Source organism: Hemicordylus capensis, chromosome 6 (genome assembly GCF_027244095.1).
Source record: "Hemicordylus capensis ecotype Gifberg chromosome 6, rHemCap1.1.pri, whole genome shotgun sequence".
Lineage (NCBI taxonomy): Eukaryota > Metazoa > Chordata > Lepidosauria > Squamata > Cordylidae > Hemicordylus > Hemicordylus capensis.
The window spans coordinates 29761670-29779809 of NC_069662.1; the positions used below are offsets into that span (position 1 = coordinate 29761670).

The 18140-nt window shown below is 43.1% G+C and overlaps 1 protein-coding gene across 10 annotated transcripts in view; it reads left to right on the forward strand.

The window, feature by feature from the left end:
- Positions 1 to 18140, forward strand: part of LOC128330242 (uncharacterized) — a 50250-nt gene that overhangs the window by 24263 nt on the left and 7847 nt on the right. For 8 of the 10 annotated variants that reach the window (XM_053262761.1, XM_053262763.1, XM_053262766.1 and 5 more), the window contains 9 exons: positions 29 to 259; positions 1260 to 1352; positions 3093 to 3323; positions 4880 to 4972; positions 7484 to 7714; positions 9233 to 9463; positions 10190 to 10420; positions 13523 to 13627; positions 16322 to 16804. In XM_053262761.1, the coding sequence (XP_053118736.1) occupies positions 29 to 259; positions 1260 to 1352; positions 3093 to 3323; positions 4880 to 4972; positions 7484 to 7714; positions 9233 to 9463; positions 10190 to 10420; positions 13523 to 13627; positions 16322 to 16804 (1929 nt within the window). The remainder of the gene's footprint in view (positions 1 to 28; positions 260 to 1259; positions 1353 to 3092; positions 3324 to 4879; positions 4973 to 7483; positions 7715 to 9232; positions 9464 to 10189; positions 10421 to 13522; positions 13628 to 16321; positions 16805 to 18140) is intronic. The other 2 variants (XM_053262771.1, XM_053262770.1) reach the window with 2 other exon arrangements.

Below are 18140 nucleotides of genomic sequence, written 5' to 3' on the forward strand. Positions count from 1 at the left end.
TTCTTCTTTTTTGATTGTGTTCTGCCAGCAGTGTCGGAGGTCCTGGCATTACTCACCAACCTCATTGGTGCTTACCAGACAGGCTTGAAGGTGAAGAAAGTGCAGGAACTCCTTCTGGCCAAGGATGGAGTAGATTTGGAGAAGTTCAGCACTGCCCAAGGCCACCAAGACTCACTGGCTTTCTTGGAACACCAAATGCCTGAGCTAAACATAAGATACCAAGAGCACAGGCCCAACTGTGTTGTTCAGCTTGGATCAGGTGAAGTTTGGAGGATTAAGGCTGCTAGGTGTCATTCTTTTTTCTTGCAGGGCATAAATGCAGATTTGGTCTCCAAATGTGCTTAGACTGTTACATGCAAAATGCTTCTTGGAGCTTGAACCAAGTTAGAAGTCATTATTATTTTTATACTGGGACTGTTGGTTATATAGACTGCTGGCAAATGGCATTCTGTTCCGGTGGCCTGTTGCTTCTGCAGTTTCTTCCTGAGCCAAGTGCGAGTGAGTCATTGCATCTCCCAGCTTGTGATTTCACAACAGCTTTTAGATTGTATTGTCTTCTAAAAAAAACTAGTATGAGCATTTATGGTGTCTCTGTCACTAGGAAATCCAGGGTGGCTGCTAACAGTAAAAGCCAAAGAAATGAAGTGATGTATGATAGAAACGTAATAAATGACAAAAAGCAAATCCTTTCCTAAACGGCATTTCAGGGAGTGCCAAAAGGCCAGGCGATACTGAGACAAATAGAAAGGCCCTCTGCTCACACGGCATAGTGGAGGAACATGGGCAACAACCTGTACCGGAAGGTGCAACCTGTGAAGGTTCACTAAGCAGCCCTGCTACTTGTTGATTCTTGCATGCCAATGCTTCCCCACCTACCCCGAAGCTGGTTTGAGAAAACTGGAGGTTGGGAACCCCATATTTTCCTTGTACCATCTAGTTCCTCCATTAGTTAACTCATTCCATGACTGAAAATATTTTGTCCTTGTAAGTACTTCTGCTCTGTCCACAAGTGGCAGTAAGCTACCATTCTTTTCAGTGTAATGATGCACTCTTTGTAACAGTGTAGATGGTCTGCCAACAAGTGCTTGCCTACTAAATACTTGCTTATATTTTGCTGTTTTTGAGATCAGCTTACCCAGAATTCTCAGTACCTTGTTTCTGATGCATAGATTTGTGTTCAGGCCCATGCTGCTTGTCATTGTATCATGCAAGCGTCTGTCCTGGCTAACATGATCGTTTTCCTCTTCTCCCCTTGTAAGGTCCTGAGATTAACTCTGTCCCTCCCTTGCCTAATGCCCGTATACCTTCCATATGGACAAACATAAAAGCTGAGCCAGAAACCTCTGTACCAGGTGAACTTCCAAACCGATTCCTTCCAATGATGTGTATAGTAGAGTGGTTTGTACCTTTTCTTTCTTTCTTTCTTTCTTTCTTTCTTTCTTTCTTTCTTTCTTTCTTTCTTTCTTTCTTTCTTTTTCACACCTCAGAGTTCTATCCCACATGTTGCTTGGCTTTTTGTTTTTCATGCCTGTATCTCTCATGTTCCTTGGGTAAATATGGAGTTTAAAAGTTAAAAGTTAAAAATTTTTTTTTAAGCAGACAGTGTGTCCTGAGGTACATCAATTTGAAGTTTCAGCTTTTTGAGGGGCTTGGAAGTAACTTACTACTATTTTTATACCATTTTCCAATAAATGTCCATAGTGGTTTATATGGAAAAATAAATAAGATGTTTCCCTATTCCCAAATGACTCTCAGCCTTCCGTAGGTCAAATTTTAATGGGGCTGAGTACAGGCAAACCATGTTACTCACGGGGGTTCCATTCCTTGCCTACCTCCGCAAGTATTGAATGGTGAGTAACGAGGCATTCTGCCTATGGAAAACGAGGGGTTAGGCTCCAGAAGTTTTAAAAATGCCTAAAATGGCAAAAAACCCACCCACCCACCCCATACTCTGCTGTAATGTGCTCCACAGGGATCTCCTTATTTCCAGCATTACCCCCTCAAACTGTAAAAAAATTGCTGGAAAATGCTTGTTTTTCTTTTAAAAGAAATGAGCAGAAATATGCTGAAAAGAGTGGAAAAAGTACTCTACTATGCTTCATGGGGTCTCCTTGTGTCGTCCTGCCTAGCTGCAAAATGCACCATGAAAAATCATGGAAAAAATGTGTGTTTTTCCAAGAAGTGAGTCACAACATGACTCGTGGTGACAAAATGGAGGGTGGAAATGACCTTGGCAGTTACTTCCGGCCCTCTAGGAACCGCAGATATGTGGGTTTTAATCCTTCAATATACATGGATACTGAAATTAGACACCTGCGAAACCTTGGATATAGAATCCGTATGGACTGCTAAGAATACATGCCAAAGTTGTGTGCTGAGGTATCCCAGAAAATGCTCTGTTCTTTGATTTGACCCCTGTAAGTTTTGCAGATTTGCATGGCTTGGCCTTTTTTGTGTAATTCTGCTCCTAATGCAGAAAAGGAATACAGGGGACTGTATTTCTTCCTGGTTACTAGAAATATGCAGAAATTCCTCTGGCATCTGAGATTCCACCAGGTATTGCCCATATACTCTCAAGCATATCTCCACAGCTACAATTTACAGGAATTGTAAATTGTATGTAAAGGAATACAGGGGACTGTATTTCTTCCTGGTTACTAGAAATATGCAGAAATTCCTCTGGCATCTGAGATTCCACCAGGTATTGCCCATATACTCTCAAGCATATCTCCACAGCTACAAGAAAGTTACTTTTTTTCCTATTTTATTGCCGACTGAAATGCTTGAGAGAATCAGTTCTAGGGCCAATATCACATTATGTGCTCTTTGCTTGCTTTCTTGGAAATAATCAGTGCACACAGCTTTTGCTTATTATACCAATCTAGCCACAAAATATGCTAAAGAAATCTTATGATCTTGCTCTTTATTTAATATGAAATACTTTTTGTGAGAAGAATGCTGGCATTTTCCTAACTGGAATGTTTAAACAAAATGTTCATAGATCCTTATTTGGACTGATGTAGATTTATATTCTCAGATTCCCCCCCCCAACTTTATAGTAATGTATTTCATTTTTGTTTTTGCTATGGCAGCACTGTCAAAAGTCTTGGCATTACTCACCAACCTCATTGGTGCATATCAGCTAGGCTTGAAGGTGAAGAAAGTGCAGGAACTCCTTCTTGCCAAGGATGGAGTGGATTTGGAGAAGTTCAGCATTGCCCAAGGCCACCAAGACTCGCTGGCTTTTCTGGAACACCAAATGCCTGAGCTAAACATCAGATACCAAGAGAACAGGCTTAACTGTGTTGTTCAGCTTGGATCAGGTGTGGTTTGGAGGATGAAGGCCTGGCTGCCAGGTCTCATTCCTTTTTCTTGCACGGCACGCATACACATTTGATAGTATTTGGTCCCCAAAATTGCTTAGACCTCTACATCCAAACTGCCTCTTGGAGCTTGAATTCATTCAGCAATCATGGTCAGTGGCTCAAATCTCCCTCCCTTCCTCCATAGATATACAATTATCTAAGATGTACCTGTCACTAATCCCATGTGTGACAGCTTTCACGAGAGTTCGTGAGTGAGCTGCTTGGAGGGGCAGAGGAAAGCCGGGAAGGACAGGCGTGCGGGTGGGGGGAAGAAAACGGCAGGGCAAAGAAAACAACAATTGCGGTGTCGGGGGGAGAGAAAGTGGTGGTGGTGGCAGCGGAGAAAACGGTGGGGGCGGGGTGGGGAGAAATAGAAAACTGCAGCAGGGGAGAGAAAGCAACAATGACCAAGGGGGCTGAGAAATGGGGGAGAGCCGAGAAGGAGTGGGGAGAACTAGAGACGCAGATGTTATGCGCCTGGGCCAGCTAGTTATTATCATTATTATTATTGCCTTGGGACTGTTGGTTATATAGACTGCTGGGAAATGGCATCTCTTCCATCAACCTGTTGTTTCTGCAGGTTTTTTCCTGAGCCAAGTGCAAGTGCGTCATTGCGTCTCCCAACTTGTGATTTCAGTACAGCTGTAAAAATCTAGTATGTGTGAGGAATTTTTCCTTGCAAATGCTTTTTTGCATTAACAGGTTTCCTCATAGTTGAATATTACTTATGGTTTGTGATCGCAGCTGAGGGGGTGGGGAGGTTAAAGATGGTCTTTGAGCAGAAGCATCTGTGGTGGTTTCTGTCACTAAGACATCCAGGGTGGCTGCTAACAGTAAAAGCCAAAGGAATGAAGTGATATATTATAGAAACGTAATCAACAACAAAAAGCAAATCCCTTCCCTAAATGGCTTTTCACGGAGTGCCGAAAGGCCAGGAGAAACGGAGAAAAATAAAATTCTTAGAGAAGAGGATTCCAGAGCCTGTTAGACATTTCTGGAAAGGCCCTCTGCTTACACTGCATAGTGGAGGAACATGGGCAACAACCTAAACAGGAAAGTGCATCCTGTGAAGGTTCACTAAGCAGCCCCTGCTACTTGCTGATTCTTGCATGCCAGTCCTTCCCCACCTACCCCGAAGCTGGTTTGAGAAAACTGGAGGTTGGGAACCCCATATTTTCCTTGTACCATCTAGTTCCTCCATTAGTTAACTCATTCCATGACTGAAAATATGTTGTGCTTGTAAGTACTTCTGTTTTGTCCACAAGTGGCAGTGAGCTACCATTCTTTTCAGTGTAAGGATGCACTCTTTGTAACAATGTAGATGATCTGCCAACAAGTGTTTGCCTTCTAAATACTTGCTTATATTCTGCATTTTTTGAGATTGGCGTACCCAGAATTCTCTGTACCTTATTTCTGATGCATAGATTTGTGTTCAGGCCCATGCTGCTTGTCATTGGATTATGCATGCGTCTGTCCTTGCTAACATGATCGTTTTCCTCTTCTCCCCTTGTAAGGTCCTGGGATTAACTTTGTCCCTCCCCTGCCTAATGCCCGTATACCTTCCGTATGGACAAACATAAAAGCTGAGCCAGCAACTTCTGTACCAGGTGAACTTCCAAACTGATTCCTTCCAATGATGTGTATAGTAGAGTGGTTTGTATTCTCCCTTCCTTTGGTGCTTCTTGTGTAAAGGTTTCTTAACCAGGAATCCAGGAACTGAGGTTGTCATAGGCATTGGAACTCGCACACTTCAGGGTTCTATCCCACACATTGCTCAGCTTTTTATTAGTTGGGATTTTTATACCTGTATTGTGAGTTTTTATACCCATATCCCTCATGTTCTGGGGGGAAATATGCCGTTTAAAAGTTAGGGTTGTGTTTTTTTTTTAGCAGCCCGTTTGTCCCGAGGTATATCTAGTTCAAGTTTCAGCTTTTGGTGGGACTTGGAAATAGTGTACTACTACTACTATTACTACTTTTATACACTTTTCCCAGAAATATTTTCATGGTGGTTTTCATAGAAAAAACCAAGATGGTTCCCTGTACCTGGGTTCACAGTCTAAAAGGTAGGTACAAAAGGCACAAGGTAGACACCAATAACAGCCACACGATGGATGCTATGCTGGGTTTGGAAAGGCCCAGTTGCTTTTCCCTTACTAAATATAAAAGAATCATGGTTTAGCCATTAGGACAGCGATCTTCACTGTTTTTCAAGCAGGGGCCTCTTTGGCCAAAAAACCCCACCTACAATGGTTTTTCCCACTCTGCAGATCTCCACACAGTACTGTGGTTTTCTCAGAGCTGTGAAGGTTCTCTCTGTGTGAGAGAGAGCTCTCTTTAAAATTGCTGTGGGAAGAAAGGACAGGGATTCACAGGGATTCTGTGAATGCCTTCCAAGATGGTGCAGGGGCCCAATAGGGTTCCCCTTCCCCACAGGGCAAAGTGCAGCACTGCATTTTGGGAATGGTGTCGGGACTGTGCAGAGTATTCAGCTTTGGCCAAAGCTTCATGCAAGTCCAATAACCAATTAGTCAGGGGGCTGCACTTGGGTTGATGGGGGCCACCACTGGCCGCCAGGCCTGTCAATGAAGAACACTTCATTAGGACGTGTTCAAGTTCTCCATTTAGACAGAGAGGTGAGGTGTACACTTGTCCCATTTTCATAATTTTTTAGTAATCTCAAATTTCTTATACCTTCCTAGAGAACACTGAAATGGCGGGGTGGGGTGGGGGGGGGCTTCTATGGGTTTTTTGTTGTTGACATAACTCACCAAAGACTTGTTTAGCTTGATTTTCAAATTGTACCTTTCCCTTTGACCTGAAAAATAATGGATTTAAAAAAAAACTTTTTGAGAGTGAAAAGCTGTGTTCTTTGCAAGATGTCTTTCAAATCTAGCTACCAAATATGATAAATTCTAAATTAGTGTATGCTGGGGTTTTGATGGGCTCAGATAGGTACAATAGCATAGGAATTATTGGTTTGTGGGGAAAAAATTGCTTCAAAGTAAATAGTGTATGCAGTGAGAAAATTAGCAGAGGTGGAGGATATGAAATCAAAAATATTATTACTGATTAAGAATGTATTGGTTTTTAATAGAACTTCAGTAGGTCAAGCTTTAATGGGGGCTGAGTACAGGCAAACCTCATTACTCATGGGGATTCTGTTCCTTGTCTATGAAGTTTTTTAAATACCAAAAAATGGCAAAACCCCCACCCCGCTACTGTAGTGTGCTCCGCGGGATCTCCTTGTGCTCAGCAATGACCCCAAGCGGCTAAATGTGCCCCCAAACCATGAAAAATATTGGGGGAAATTGCTTATTTTTCAAAGAAAGGAGCCACAAAATGGAGGGCAGAAACCTCAGCAGTCCCTTTCGGACCTTTAGGAACCACAGTTATGTGGGCTTTAACCTTTTGGTTTCAGTGAATATTAAAATTGGGTGCCAGACACCCACGAAACTGCGGATATAGAATCCGTGTATAACGAGGTTCTCCTGTATGTACTGCTAAGAATACATGCCCAAGTTCTATGCTAAGGCATCCCAGATTCTGCAACAAGAAATGCTCTGTACTTTGATTTGATCTCTGTAAGCTTTGCAGAATTGCATGGCTTGGCCTTTTTTCTCTTTTTCTTCATAATTCTGCTCCTTATGCAGAAAAGGAATACAGGGCACTGTATTTCTTCCTGGTTACTGGAAATCTGCAGAAATTCTTCTGGCTTCTGAGATTGCATCTGGTATTGCCTGTACACTCTCAAGCATATCTCCACAGCTACAAAGGCTGTGCTTTTTTCCTATTTCCTTGCTTTTTTCTTATTGTTTTGTCGACTGGGATTCTTGAGAGAATCAATTCCAGGGCCACACTCTGTGCCTTTTCTTTTGCTTTCATGGAAATATGCAGTGCACACAGCCTTTTCATATTAACTGACAAATAGGTGCAACTATTGACTAATTTTTAAATGTCAGAAAATCATTAGCATTTTTGTTTGTAATTCCTAAAAAAAACCTTGTGCTGAGCTTTGGATTGGACTGATGCACACTGCTATCTTTATTCCCCCCACCCACCCTAAGCTTTATGTGAATGTATTTCATGTTTCTTCTTTTTTGTTTGTGCTCTGGCAGTAGTGTCGGAGGTCTTGGCATTACTCACCAACCTCATTGGTGCATACCAGTCAGGCTTGAAGGTGAAGAAAGTGCAGGAACTCCTTCTGGCCAGGGATGGAGTGGATCTGGAGAAGTTCAGCATTGCCCAAGGCCACCAAGACTCGCTGGCCTTCTTGGAACACCAAATGCCTGAGCTAAACATCAGATATCAAGAGGACAGGCTCAACTGTGTTGTTCAGCTTGGACCAGGTGATGTTTTGGAGGATGAAGGCCTGGCTGCTAGGTGTCATTCCTTTTTCTTGCAGGGCATGCATGCAGATTGCTTAGACCGCTGTATCCAAAATGCCTCTCAGAGCTTGAACCCAGTGCGAAGTCATGGCCATTGGCTGTTGGCTCAAAAGTTATTGCCTTGGGACTGTTGGTTACGTAGACTGCTGGCAAATGGCATTCTGTTCCGGCGGCCTGTTGCTTCTGTAGTTTTTTCCTGAGCCAAGTGCAAGTGAGTCATTGCGTCTCCCAGCTTGTGATTTCACAACAGCTTTTAGATTGTATTGCCTTCTAAGAAACACTGAATGTAAGGAATTTTCCTTTGCAAATGCTTTTTTGCAGTAATAGGTTTTCTCATAGTTGAATATTTGAATATTTCTTATGGTTTTTAGATAACTGTTGTGGGGGTGGGGGGAGCGAAAAATGGTCTTTGAGCAGAAGCATATGTGGTGGTCTCTGTCACTAGAATCAGTTGTGGTGGCGCATAGGGGAAGCAGCTTGCCTAGGGAGCAAGAGGCTGTTAGTTCAAATCTCCACTGGTGTGCTTTCCAGACTGTGCCTAGTAAATATATATTTGTAGTCACCTATATCGGGCAGCAGCGATATAGGAAGGTGCTGGAGGCGGATACTCACTTCAGTTTCAACGGCAAAGGCATCCTCTCATACTGCATGGGAGAAAGGCAATGGTAAACCACTCCTGCATTCTACCAAGAAAGCCACACGGCTCTCTGGTGGCCAGAAGTCGACACCAGCTCGACGGTACAGTCTTTTCTTTCCTGTCACTAGAACATCCAGGGTGGCTGCTAACAATAAAAGCCAAACAAATGAACTGATATTATACTTCTTATGGAACTATTATACTACTTATGGACTTCTTATGGAAGAGGATTCCAGAGCCTATTAGACATTTCTGGAAAGGCCCTCTGCTCACGTGGCATAGTGGAGGAACATGGGCGACAACCTGAACAGGGAGGTGCAACCTATGAAGGTTCACTAAGCAGCCCCTGCTACTTGCTGATTCTCCCTTGCCAGTGCTTGCCAACTTTCCTTGAATTGGGTTTGAGAGAACATGGAGTGCATTTCTTTCTGATTACTGCAGATCTGCAGAAATTCCTCTGGCTTCTGAGACTGCACCAAGTATTGCCCGTACACTCTCAACTATATCTCCATAGCTGCAAGGGCTAGAACCTTGCTTTTTTCTTAATTTATTGAAAACTGAAATTCTTTAGAAAACAAATTCTAGGGCCAGTGTCACATTATGTGCCTTTCCTTTGCTTTCATGGAAATACTCAGTGTACACAGCCTTTTCTTATTAACTGACGGATAGGTGCAATCATTGACTAATTTTTAACTAGCAGAAAATAGTATTTTTGCCTGTAATATCTAAACAAAATCGTTTGCTGAGATTTGGATTGGACTGATGCAGATTGCTATCTTTAATTTTTTTCCTAAAAGTTATTCAAATTACTTCATGTTTCTTTTTTGTTTTTGCTCTGATAGCACTGTCAGAAGTCTTGGCATTACTCACTGACCTTGTTGCCAAGTACAGATTTGGCTTGAAGGTGAAGAAAGTGCAGGAACTCCTTCTGGCCAAGGATGGAGTGGATTTGGAAAGGTTCAGCATTGCCCAAGGCCACCAAGACTTGCTGGCTTTCTTGGAACACCAAATGCCTGAGCTAAACATCAGATACCAAGAGGACAGGCTCAACTGTGTTGTTCAGCTTGCACCAGGTGATGTTTGGAGGATGAAGGCTTGACTACTACGTGTCATTCCCTTTTTCTTGCAGAGCAGGCACTGGAGGACATCCTGATCCATTGTTTAATTGGGTCTGGAATGTGTATAGAGCAGTGATTCAGATAAATGCTCACATAACTAAAGGATGCCCTGACAGTGAACCAGGATGTCCTCCAATGATCGCGGGGCGTGCAGGCTTTTGGCCTTCTTATGTGTTGAGGCCAGTGCTTAGCTTGGAAATAGCTTAACCATTAGATGAAGTTGAGAGAGGTGTACAGATGTCAATTTTCATAATAATGTAGCATCCTTTAACTTCTCATGTCGACCTAGAAAAATACAGAAACAAGCAAAAACAAACCCTCTTCTGGGAGGCTGGGGCCCACTAAATAGTTTTTTTAAAAAATAAAAAATTCAATTTTCAAACTGTTCGTTTTTCTTTGACTTGGAGAATCATACACTGTTTACAATCTGAGAGTGCAAATCATGGAGCTTTGCAGGATGTCATACCAATCTAGCTACAAAATATGCTAAAGAAAACTTATGATCTTGCTGTTTAATTAATATGAAATACTTTTTGGGAGAAGAATGCTGGCATTTTCCTAATTGGAATGTTTAAACAAAATGTTAATAGATCCTTATTGGACTGATATAGATTTATATTCTTAGATCCCCCGCACTCAGCCTTATAGTAATGTATTTCATTTTTGTTTTTGCTATGGCAGCACTGTCAGAAGTCTTGGCATTACTCACCAACCTCATTGGTGCATACCAGTCAGGCTTGAAGGTGAAGAAAGTGCAGGAACTCCTTCTGGCCAAGGATGGAGTGGATTTGGAAAGGCTCAGCATTGCCCAAGGCCACCAAGACTCGCTGGCTTTCTTGGAACACCAAATGCCTGAGCTAAACATCAGATACCAGGAGGAGAGGCACAACTGTGTTGTCCAACTTGGATCAGGTGAAGTTTGGAGGGTGGAGCTCTGGCTGCTAGGAGCTGGTCTTGTGGTAGCAAGCATGACTTGTCCCCTTAGCTAAACAGGGTCTGCCCTGGTTACCTATGAAAGGGAAACTAGAAGTGTGAGCGCTGTAAGATATTCCTGTCAGGAGATGGAGCCGCCCTGGGAAGAGCAGAAGGTTCCATGTTCCCTCCCTGGCTTCTCCAAGATAGGGCTGAGACATTCCTGCCTGCAACCTTGGAGAAGCCACTGCCAGTCTGTGAAGACAATACTGAGCTAGATAGACCAATGGTCTGACTCAGTATATGGCAGTTTCCTATGTTCCTATGTTCTTTTAGGGCAGGCTTGCATTTGGTTCCCAAACTTGCTTAGAGCACTAGGTCCAGAATGCTTTACAGAGCTTGAGCCCAGTCAGTCAGGAGTAATAAGTGGCCAATTAAGTGGCACTCAGTTCCATTAACCTGCTTGTGCAGACTTTTGAGCACAATGCCATAGACTCATTACATCTTGCTCCTAATTTATTTCACAACTGTTCAATAGCATTTCTTAAACAAAACAAAACAAAACAAAAACCCAACAACACAAATTAAAGTATGTGAAATTTTCCCTTGCAAATCCCTTCTCTTACTGGCAGGTTTTCCCTCAGTGTTCCCTGTCCCAGGGATTCCCAGATGTTATTGACTACAACTCCCAGAATTCTCAGTTGCAGTGTTGTCTGGCTGGGGATTATTGGAGTTGTAGGCGGAATGGGGAAATGACTTGTCTAGCAAGCCAGAGGTTGCCGGTTCGAATCCCCGCCAGTATGTTTCCGAGACTATGGGAAACACCTATATCGGGCAGCAGTGATATAGGAAGGTGCTGAAAGGCATCATCTCATACTGCATGGGAGATGGCAATGGTCAACCCCTCCTGTATTCTACCAAAGATAACCACAGGGCTCTGTGGTCACCAGGAACCGACACTGACTCGATGGCACACTTTTGCCTTTAGTCAACAACATCTGGGAACCCCTGTGACAGGGAACACTGTCCTCAACTGGATATTACTTATGGTTTGAGACCACAGCTTAGAAAAAATGGTATGAAAAGTGAAGCATTTGGACAGTGGGGGAGAGAATGTGTAACGGTAGTGTTGCTTTGAGAATATTTCTACCACTCCTTTCTGTTACTAGAATGTCCAGGTTGATGCTCAAATAGTTTAGTTTTCCTCTGTGGACAAGTGATACAAAGGAATGGAACTATTTCCAATATTTTAGAATTTTTAAAAAATATATATTCAGTGTGTTAATGAGTTGGGATTTTTAGCCTATTTTCCTAGGAAAGTAGTCTTATGAGATAACCTTGCTCTGTGTCTGTCCATGTGTCCACCCCCACCCCACCAACTTGCAATGCTTGGATCACATTTGGATCACATTTGGATCACATTTGTAACAGTTGTAGTGCCATATAGAGACAACTCGATGGCATATTTTATAACGACGTCATTATCTCATTGCCATCCTCCACCTGTGCCGGGTGCCCCTTACAGATAAGGCTCAGGTGGATATTCTTTTAGTGTACTTTGCATATTGCCTTTGATGTTTAACAACAAAAATGCATCAATTTGAAGATGGCAATTATCAATTAACATTATAGTGAAAGGAAAGTAGGCAGATTGATTTTTACAAGAACTTTAAAAAAATTTTTTTGGCATAGATATTGGTGTTAGAATTTTAGCCCTAATAGGGTCATTTAGTAGTTCAGCTGGAAAAAGGTAAGAATGAGGTCAGTTCCCATTTTCCAGGAGAGTTAAAAGATCATTTTGCTTTGGAGGTTCAAAAGATCAATCCAGGAAACAGAAACTTAAGTTATTGGCCAAACAAACCTAAGCTATTGCCTTTCTGATTGGTCAAAATCTTGGAGGGGGCGGGGAGTCCAAATCAGCCTCTTTAAGCCAGAGTGAGATAAGAGAAAAGTAGACAGCAGGAGAGCCAGGATAAGGAGAGCTGTGTAAGTGTTTGCTGAAAGTGTTTGCTGAAGAAATGGAGAAGGAGTAGACAAAGAAAGGGTATATATGAGCTGGAAGAAACTGTCTGATTTTAGAATCTGACTGAAGTAACTTGTCGATATAGATTTAGTTTTTTCTGTGTTGTTTTTATATCCTGCTGCTGTTATGGTTTACTGCAGATGATGCTTTAGGATTGTTCTTCTCATAGAATCCTCGTTTATTCCCCCCTCCAGTCATTAGTCAAAACTTAATTTTGCTTTTTGCTCACCTTGCTTTGAAACTTTTGTTTCCTGCACCGTGTTTAATGGCTGTTCCACTGTTCTTGGAACAAATATATTGGCAGTCATGAAAGAATGCTCAAAGGTTGAAGTGCAAGAGCACCATTGGAATACAGCCAGGTGGAAGGCAAGGCAGTGGGTAGGAAGAAAGAAAGAAAGAGAAAGGATATTTTCTTGGTGGCAGCAGTGAAAGCTACAAGGGAGATAGAGTAAAAAGGGCACTGATGCCTCTGGCCACTTTTGTGAGAACTGACAATTAGCTTAAATACTCATCAACCAATAAGTAGTGGCCTGCCCAATATAGTTTTGTATTCCCTGTCCTTCAAGATGAATACATCTAGAATTGTCTGTACTTGGTTTCCGAAGTACAGATGTTTGCTCAGTCCTTTGCTTCTTGCAATAGGATCATGCAAGCATCTATCCTAGGAAATACCTTTATAATATAGTTGAAAGTGCTGAAATTTGGGGTTCTTATGGATAGGGAGCTGAACTCCCTGTGGGTAAGTGGGAGGTACCAGCAGACTTGGGTGACCTGCAGATATGTTGATGTTCAAAAAAATCTGAAGGGGGGGAACCCTAGGGGACCAAAACCCCGCCTCCAAATGGCTCCCATGTTAATCAATGGGACGTAATGTTTGTGAGCTCAGAGTGCAGTTTAACAGACAAGCAGGTGGACGAACTAATGGGACTCTGTGGCGAGGAGTGGAAAGGAGTGGGTCGATGACTTGAACAAAAAGAATGGGAGATTTATGAGGCTCAGGTAACATGTGCACACCAGGGATATAATGCAACATTTTGTTGATGGTCCATTCTTGTAAGTTTATATTCTTTTCTTGTTAGGTCCTGGGGTTAATTCTGGCTCTTCCTTGGTTGATGTTGCTGTCCCCATCATACAGATGACAAGAGTAGCTGAGCCACAGCTGAGCCACAGAAACAATGTACCAGGTAAATCTCCAAGTTGACTGCTTCCTGTGATGTGATGCAATGATATATACATCCCCGCCCCCACCCACCTCATGATATGTCCCATGTAAAGGCTTCTCTACAAAGAAGCTAGTAGGGATGTGCACAAACCGGTCTGAAGGCCATGCAAGAGGCCTGTGAACCGGTTCGTGCTGGTGCCGGTTTGAAGTTTGACGCCGGCGGGGGGTGTCTCCTTTTAAGGGCGGGCGGGTTGCACTTACCCCTCCTGCCTCTTTCCCCCCCAAAATGGCCACCGCTCGCCTTTTACAGAGGCCCCAAAAGGCCCAAAATACTTCATTTACCTGGCCACGGTGGTAACAATGGAGGTCGGTGGGGGGAGGGGAACCCTCATGGGATACCGCCCCCCTGCGGCCTACAGCAAGCCCTCCCCAAAGGCGCTACAGGTAGATATTTTTCACTTTAATTTTTTTTTAATGCGCGGACTGGTCCGCACTGGACCGGCGGTTCGGTTCCGGTCCTGACGGAACCGGGGTGGAGTTCAGTTCGATCACGAACCGTCAGACCGCGGACCACGGGACCAGTTCTGCACATCCCTAAAGAGGACTCCGTTTCTTATAAAGGAACTTCCTACTGGCGCAGGACACAGCACTGTACTGTTAGAATGCACATCTCCACATGGTGCCAGGCCAGGGTGCAGAGTATTCATCTTCAGCTTTGCACAGGCCCAATAAACAATTAGTCAAGGGGCCGTACTTAGGGTTGATGGGGGCTGCCACTGGCCCTGGACCTTACAATGAAGAACACCATCCTAGCTTCTTACTACTCACTCATGGCTATTAACTTCATTAAATTATTATTATTTTTTTGCATGTATTCGATTTCTATACTGCCCTTCCAAAAATGGCTCAGGACAGTTTACATAGAGAAATAATAAATAAATAAGATGGATCCCTGTCCCCAAAGGGCTCACAATCTACAAAGAAACATAAAATAGACACCAGCAACAGTCACTCGAGGTACTGTGCTGGGGGTGGATAGGGCCAGTTACTCTCCCCCTGCTAAATAAAGAGAATCACTGCATTAAAAGGTGCCTCTTTGCCAAGTTGCAGGGGTAAAGAAGGAATCTTTTATTCCTTCTGCAAAATTAAAGGTAATGTATGTGATTGGATGGATGGATTAATTTACTGCCCAATCCACAGAGAGAGAAAAAAATGGAACAGAAGTTGAACCCTTCTAAGGAACACATAGTTCAAAGCACAGTCAGATACAGTTTGCCATCTTAACGTTAGAGTCCCTTTTCTCCCAGCTTCATCCTCGGCAGTTAACTTCCAACTGACTCTCCTTCCTGGGTTCTGAGATCCATGGAACTCTCCCTGTCAATCCCAGAACCTAGCAGCTGTTGCTGTGCTCACTTCACTAAATCCCTAGACTAAATAACATATAAACACAAAAACAATTGTTAACCAGTGAGTACTTCACAATGTATATAGTGTTCCTGAGCAGTCTGACAACTAAGCATTGAGTAGCCCCAGAACTGCTTAGATTTACTGATTGATTGATTGATTGTTAAATTTATATACCCACTTTCATTAGAACAATCCCAAGGCGGTTTACAGCAAAATTTAAAAACAAGATTGTAAAAAAGACAATTAAAATATTAAGCTAAAAATATAAAACAAATTGTGTTCTTTGTTTTGTTACCCTTTTTTATTGTTAGTTAAATGAAAACTGATTCTTGAGATTCTCCAGAAGTAGTGGAGGTTGGTTGCTGTTCCCTGACTAATTGTATATGTTTTCCTCAGTAGTTTTAGTAGCTGACACCCAGACTAATGTTGTGCTGGTGCTATGGGGGATAGGTGACTTTAGTTGATCTTCCCTTTGAAACCCACATTGCCTCCCTACAAAATGTCCCTGCCCATTGCATTTTGGGGACGTGCAGTGGGCTTCAGAGTGAAGGGGAGAATGGTGAAATTTGCTCCTCCTTCATAGGAGCAATGTAGCATTAGTCTGGCTAACCATTGATGTTAGCCAGTATATTGCTACTATGTCGACACTTTCCCAATGACTCCCAGTTGGTTAAAGAGCTGGCTTTGATCTTCGAGGCCCTAAACACTTCGGATCCAAAATAAAGCTGCTTTCTCGCATATGAACTTACCAATATGTTAATATCATCTTTGATGGCCCTGTTTCATTTACCCCTGCCATCTAAAGTATGGTGAGTGGTGATGAAAGAAAGGGCTTTTTCTGTGATGGAAGGTTCCCCTTGCTCCTTCGTTATTGGCTTTCAGACAGCAGGGCAAGGCAGCCCTCTGCTGGAGGGCTGTTGGGTTGTGCTGATTAGTTTGTTACTCATATCAGTGTTACTGCTAATAATAAGCATTAGGGTGTTAAAAATGTTGATATGTTCTTATATTATTCTTCATATGCCTTATTTGCTGCTTTGAAGACTTTTTGTTGAAAGGCGAAACAGAAATATATTTAAACCAATTATTTTTGTTGTGGTCATCCATGCATTCACTCTATTGGGCAATGTGTCTCTGCAGTAGCTTCTTTGGAAAGTAGAATAGTGTAAATGCACGGATGACTAAAAAATCATTGGTTACACATAAGCAACCTGTTTTTCTCTGCTTACTAACTCAGCAATAATGGTTTATCCTCCTTTTTGAGGCCTCAGTGTTGACTTTAATCCTTAATTCAACTTCCATGATTCCTCAGCAAGCAAAGCTTGGACCAAGAGCCTTCCTGTACCATCCACCACAATTCCAAACTGTCCTTCCTCTTGGGAGCTCTCAGGAACCTCAGGCAAGACTAAGAATTCCTCCCCTCTTCATTCTGATGTTTCATCACAGCTGGCAAGTGTATGTCAGTTTGGTGGATCACCACCAGCCAAAGAGATAAATTATATGTTTAAAGCCCAGCTGCCAAGCAGTTCCAACCTGACTGATCCTCATTCCTTGAAGGATCTGGATGAATTGAAGCAGAAGGTGGCCCACATCTTGGGAATGCACCCTGAGGGTATGTCACTATTCCAGTTCCGTGCTGCCTACAATGCTACCTATCAAGAACACTTGCCACTAGGAAATGCTTCCTCTGCTAAGCATCGTCTGCTGGAAATGCCAGACGTTGTCTGTCTGAAGGGATATGGTGTCCAAACTTTGCTGCAGCTAGTATCCACCAAAGAAACACCTGTGAAATCTGGTAAGTGCTGTCATGCACTGTGTGCATTATAATCTATTTATAATTTGTGTTTTAAAAACAAGCCACCAGACAGTTTATCAACAGGAGGCAGAAGCCCTGAATTACTCCTCTATTCTTTTCCTAAGCCACAGCTTTCCAAGTGTTTCCACTGGACATTCACATGGATTAGGGGAGTAAAGAGCTAGTAGCAACAGTTGATCAGAAACTATTTGGGTCACTAGACCCAGCATACATGAGTAAGTAAGCTGAGGACTCCATTACTGAAATTGGGATCGGGAACAATAGAAGGTCCTCTGAGATGACCTGAGGGAACAGATTCAAAGTTCACTCCATGGCATCTCCAAGACAGGACTGAGAGAGACTCCTGCCTGCAACCTTGGAGAAGTTGCTGCCAGTCTGTGTGGACAATACTGAGGTAGCCGGACTAATGGTCTGATTTGGTATAAAGCAGCTTCTTATGTTCCTAGGGCCAAAGAAGCCTTCCCACCATGCTTTGCACTGTGAGTAGACTGGCAAGCCTCATTACATCAGCAGCTGTCCTCTGATTGGCCACAAAGGGCCAGGAGGCAGGCCCAGGACTGATAAAGAGGTTGCAAGCATAGGGCCATAAAGTGTGCTTTGCAGAGCAGCACATTCACATGTAGCAGCCCCTGTAGCCACAATTCTATTGTTTTCATGGCTGCTAGTTCCCTGGAGCTGCTAGGAATGGTAAATGGACCCACACATCCAAAGCAGTAAAATAGGAGAGATCTCTTTCCCTCCTACCTGGGTTAAGCAGGGTACAAAAGTTGGGCTACCCTGTTTGAGCAAGCTGACTGGGAAAGATTCCCATGATAACCTGGATATACTGCCTCCTACCCTCTTTCTGTTGCTTGTGTAAATAGTATGGATGTGTACAAACCAAGGTTTGAGCACAAGATTGGCGCTGAACTGATTTGGATGAAGTCTGAACTGGTTCGGTGCTACAGGGAGAGCAGTGGAGTCTTCCCCCCCCCTTCCCTTTTTAAGGAAAGCAGGTCCTTACTCAAGTACCCCCATGTGGCACTTACACACACATGGCATTCGTACATGTACTGGTGCCATTTGTGTGGTCAGCATGGGGAGGGCGCTCCCTTCCCCATGGTGCTGAATGTTTGCTCAAACCTCGGTTCATGCACATCCATACTGAACAGACCTTATCTGTTACAGTAGTAAGGACAAATCAGAAGCTTATCTGGAGTCACCTGACAATGATGAGCACATTATTTCATTGAAGCTTTTTTGCATAGCACAAATTAGGGGCACACAATTCAAAATTCAGAATTAGGGGCACACAATTCAAATAGCTCCATGAAAC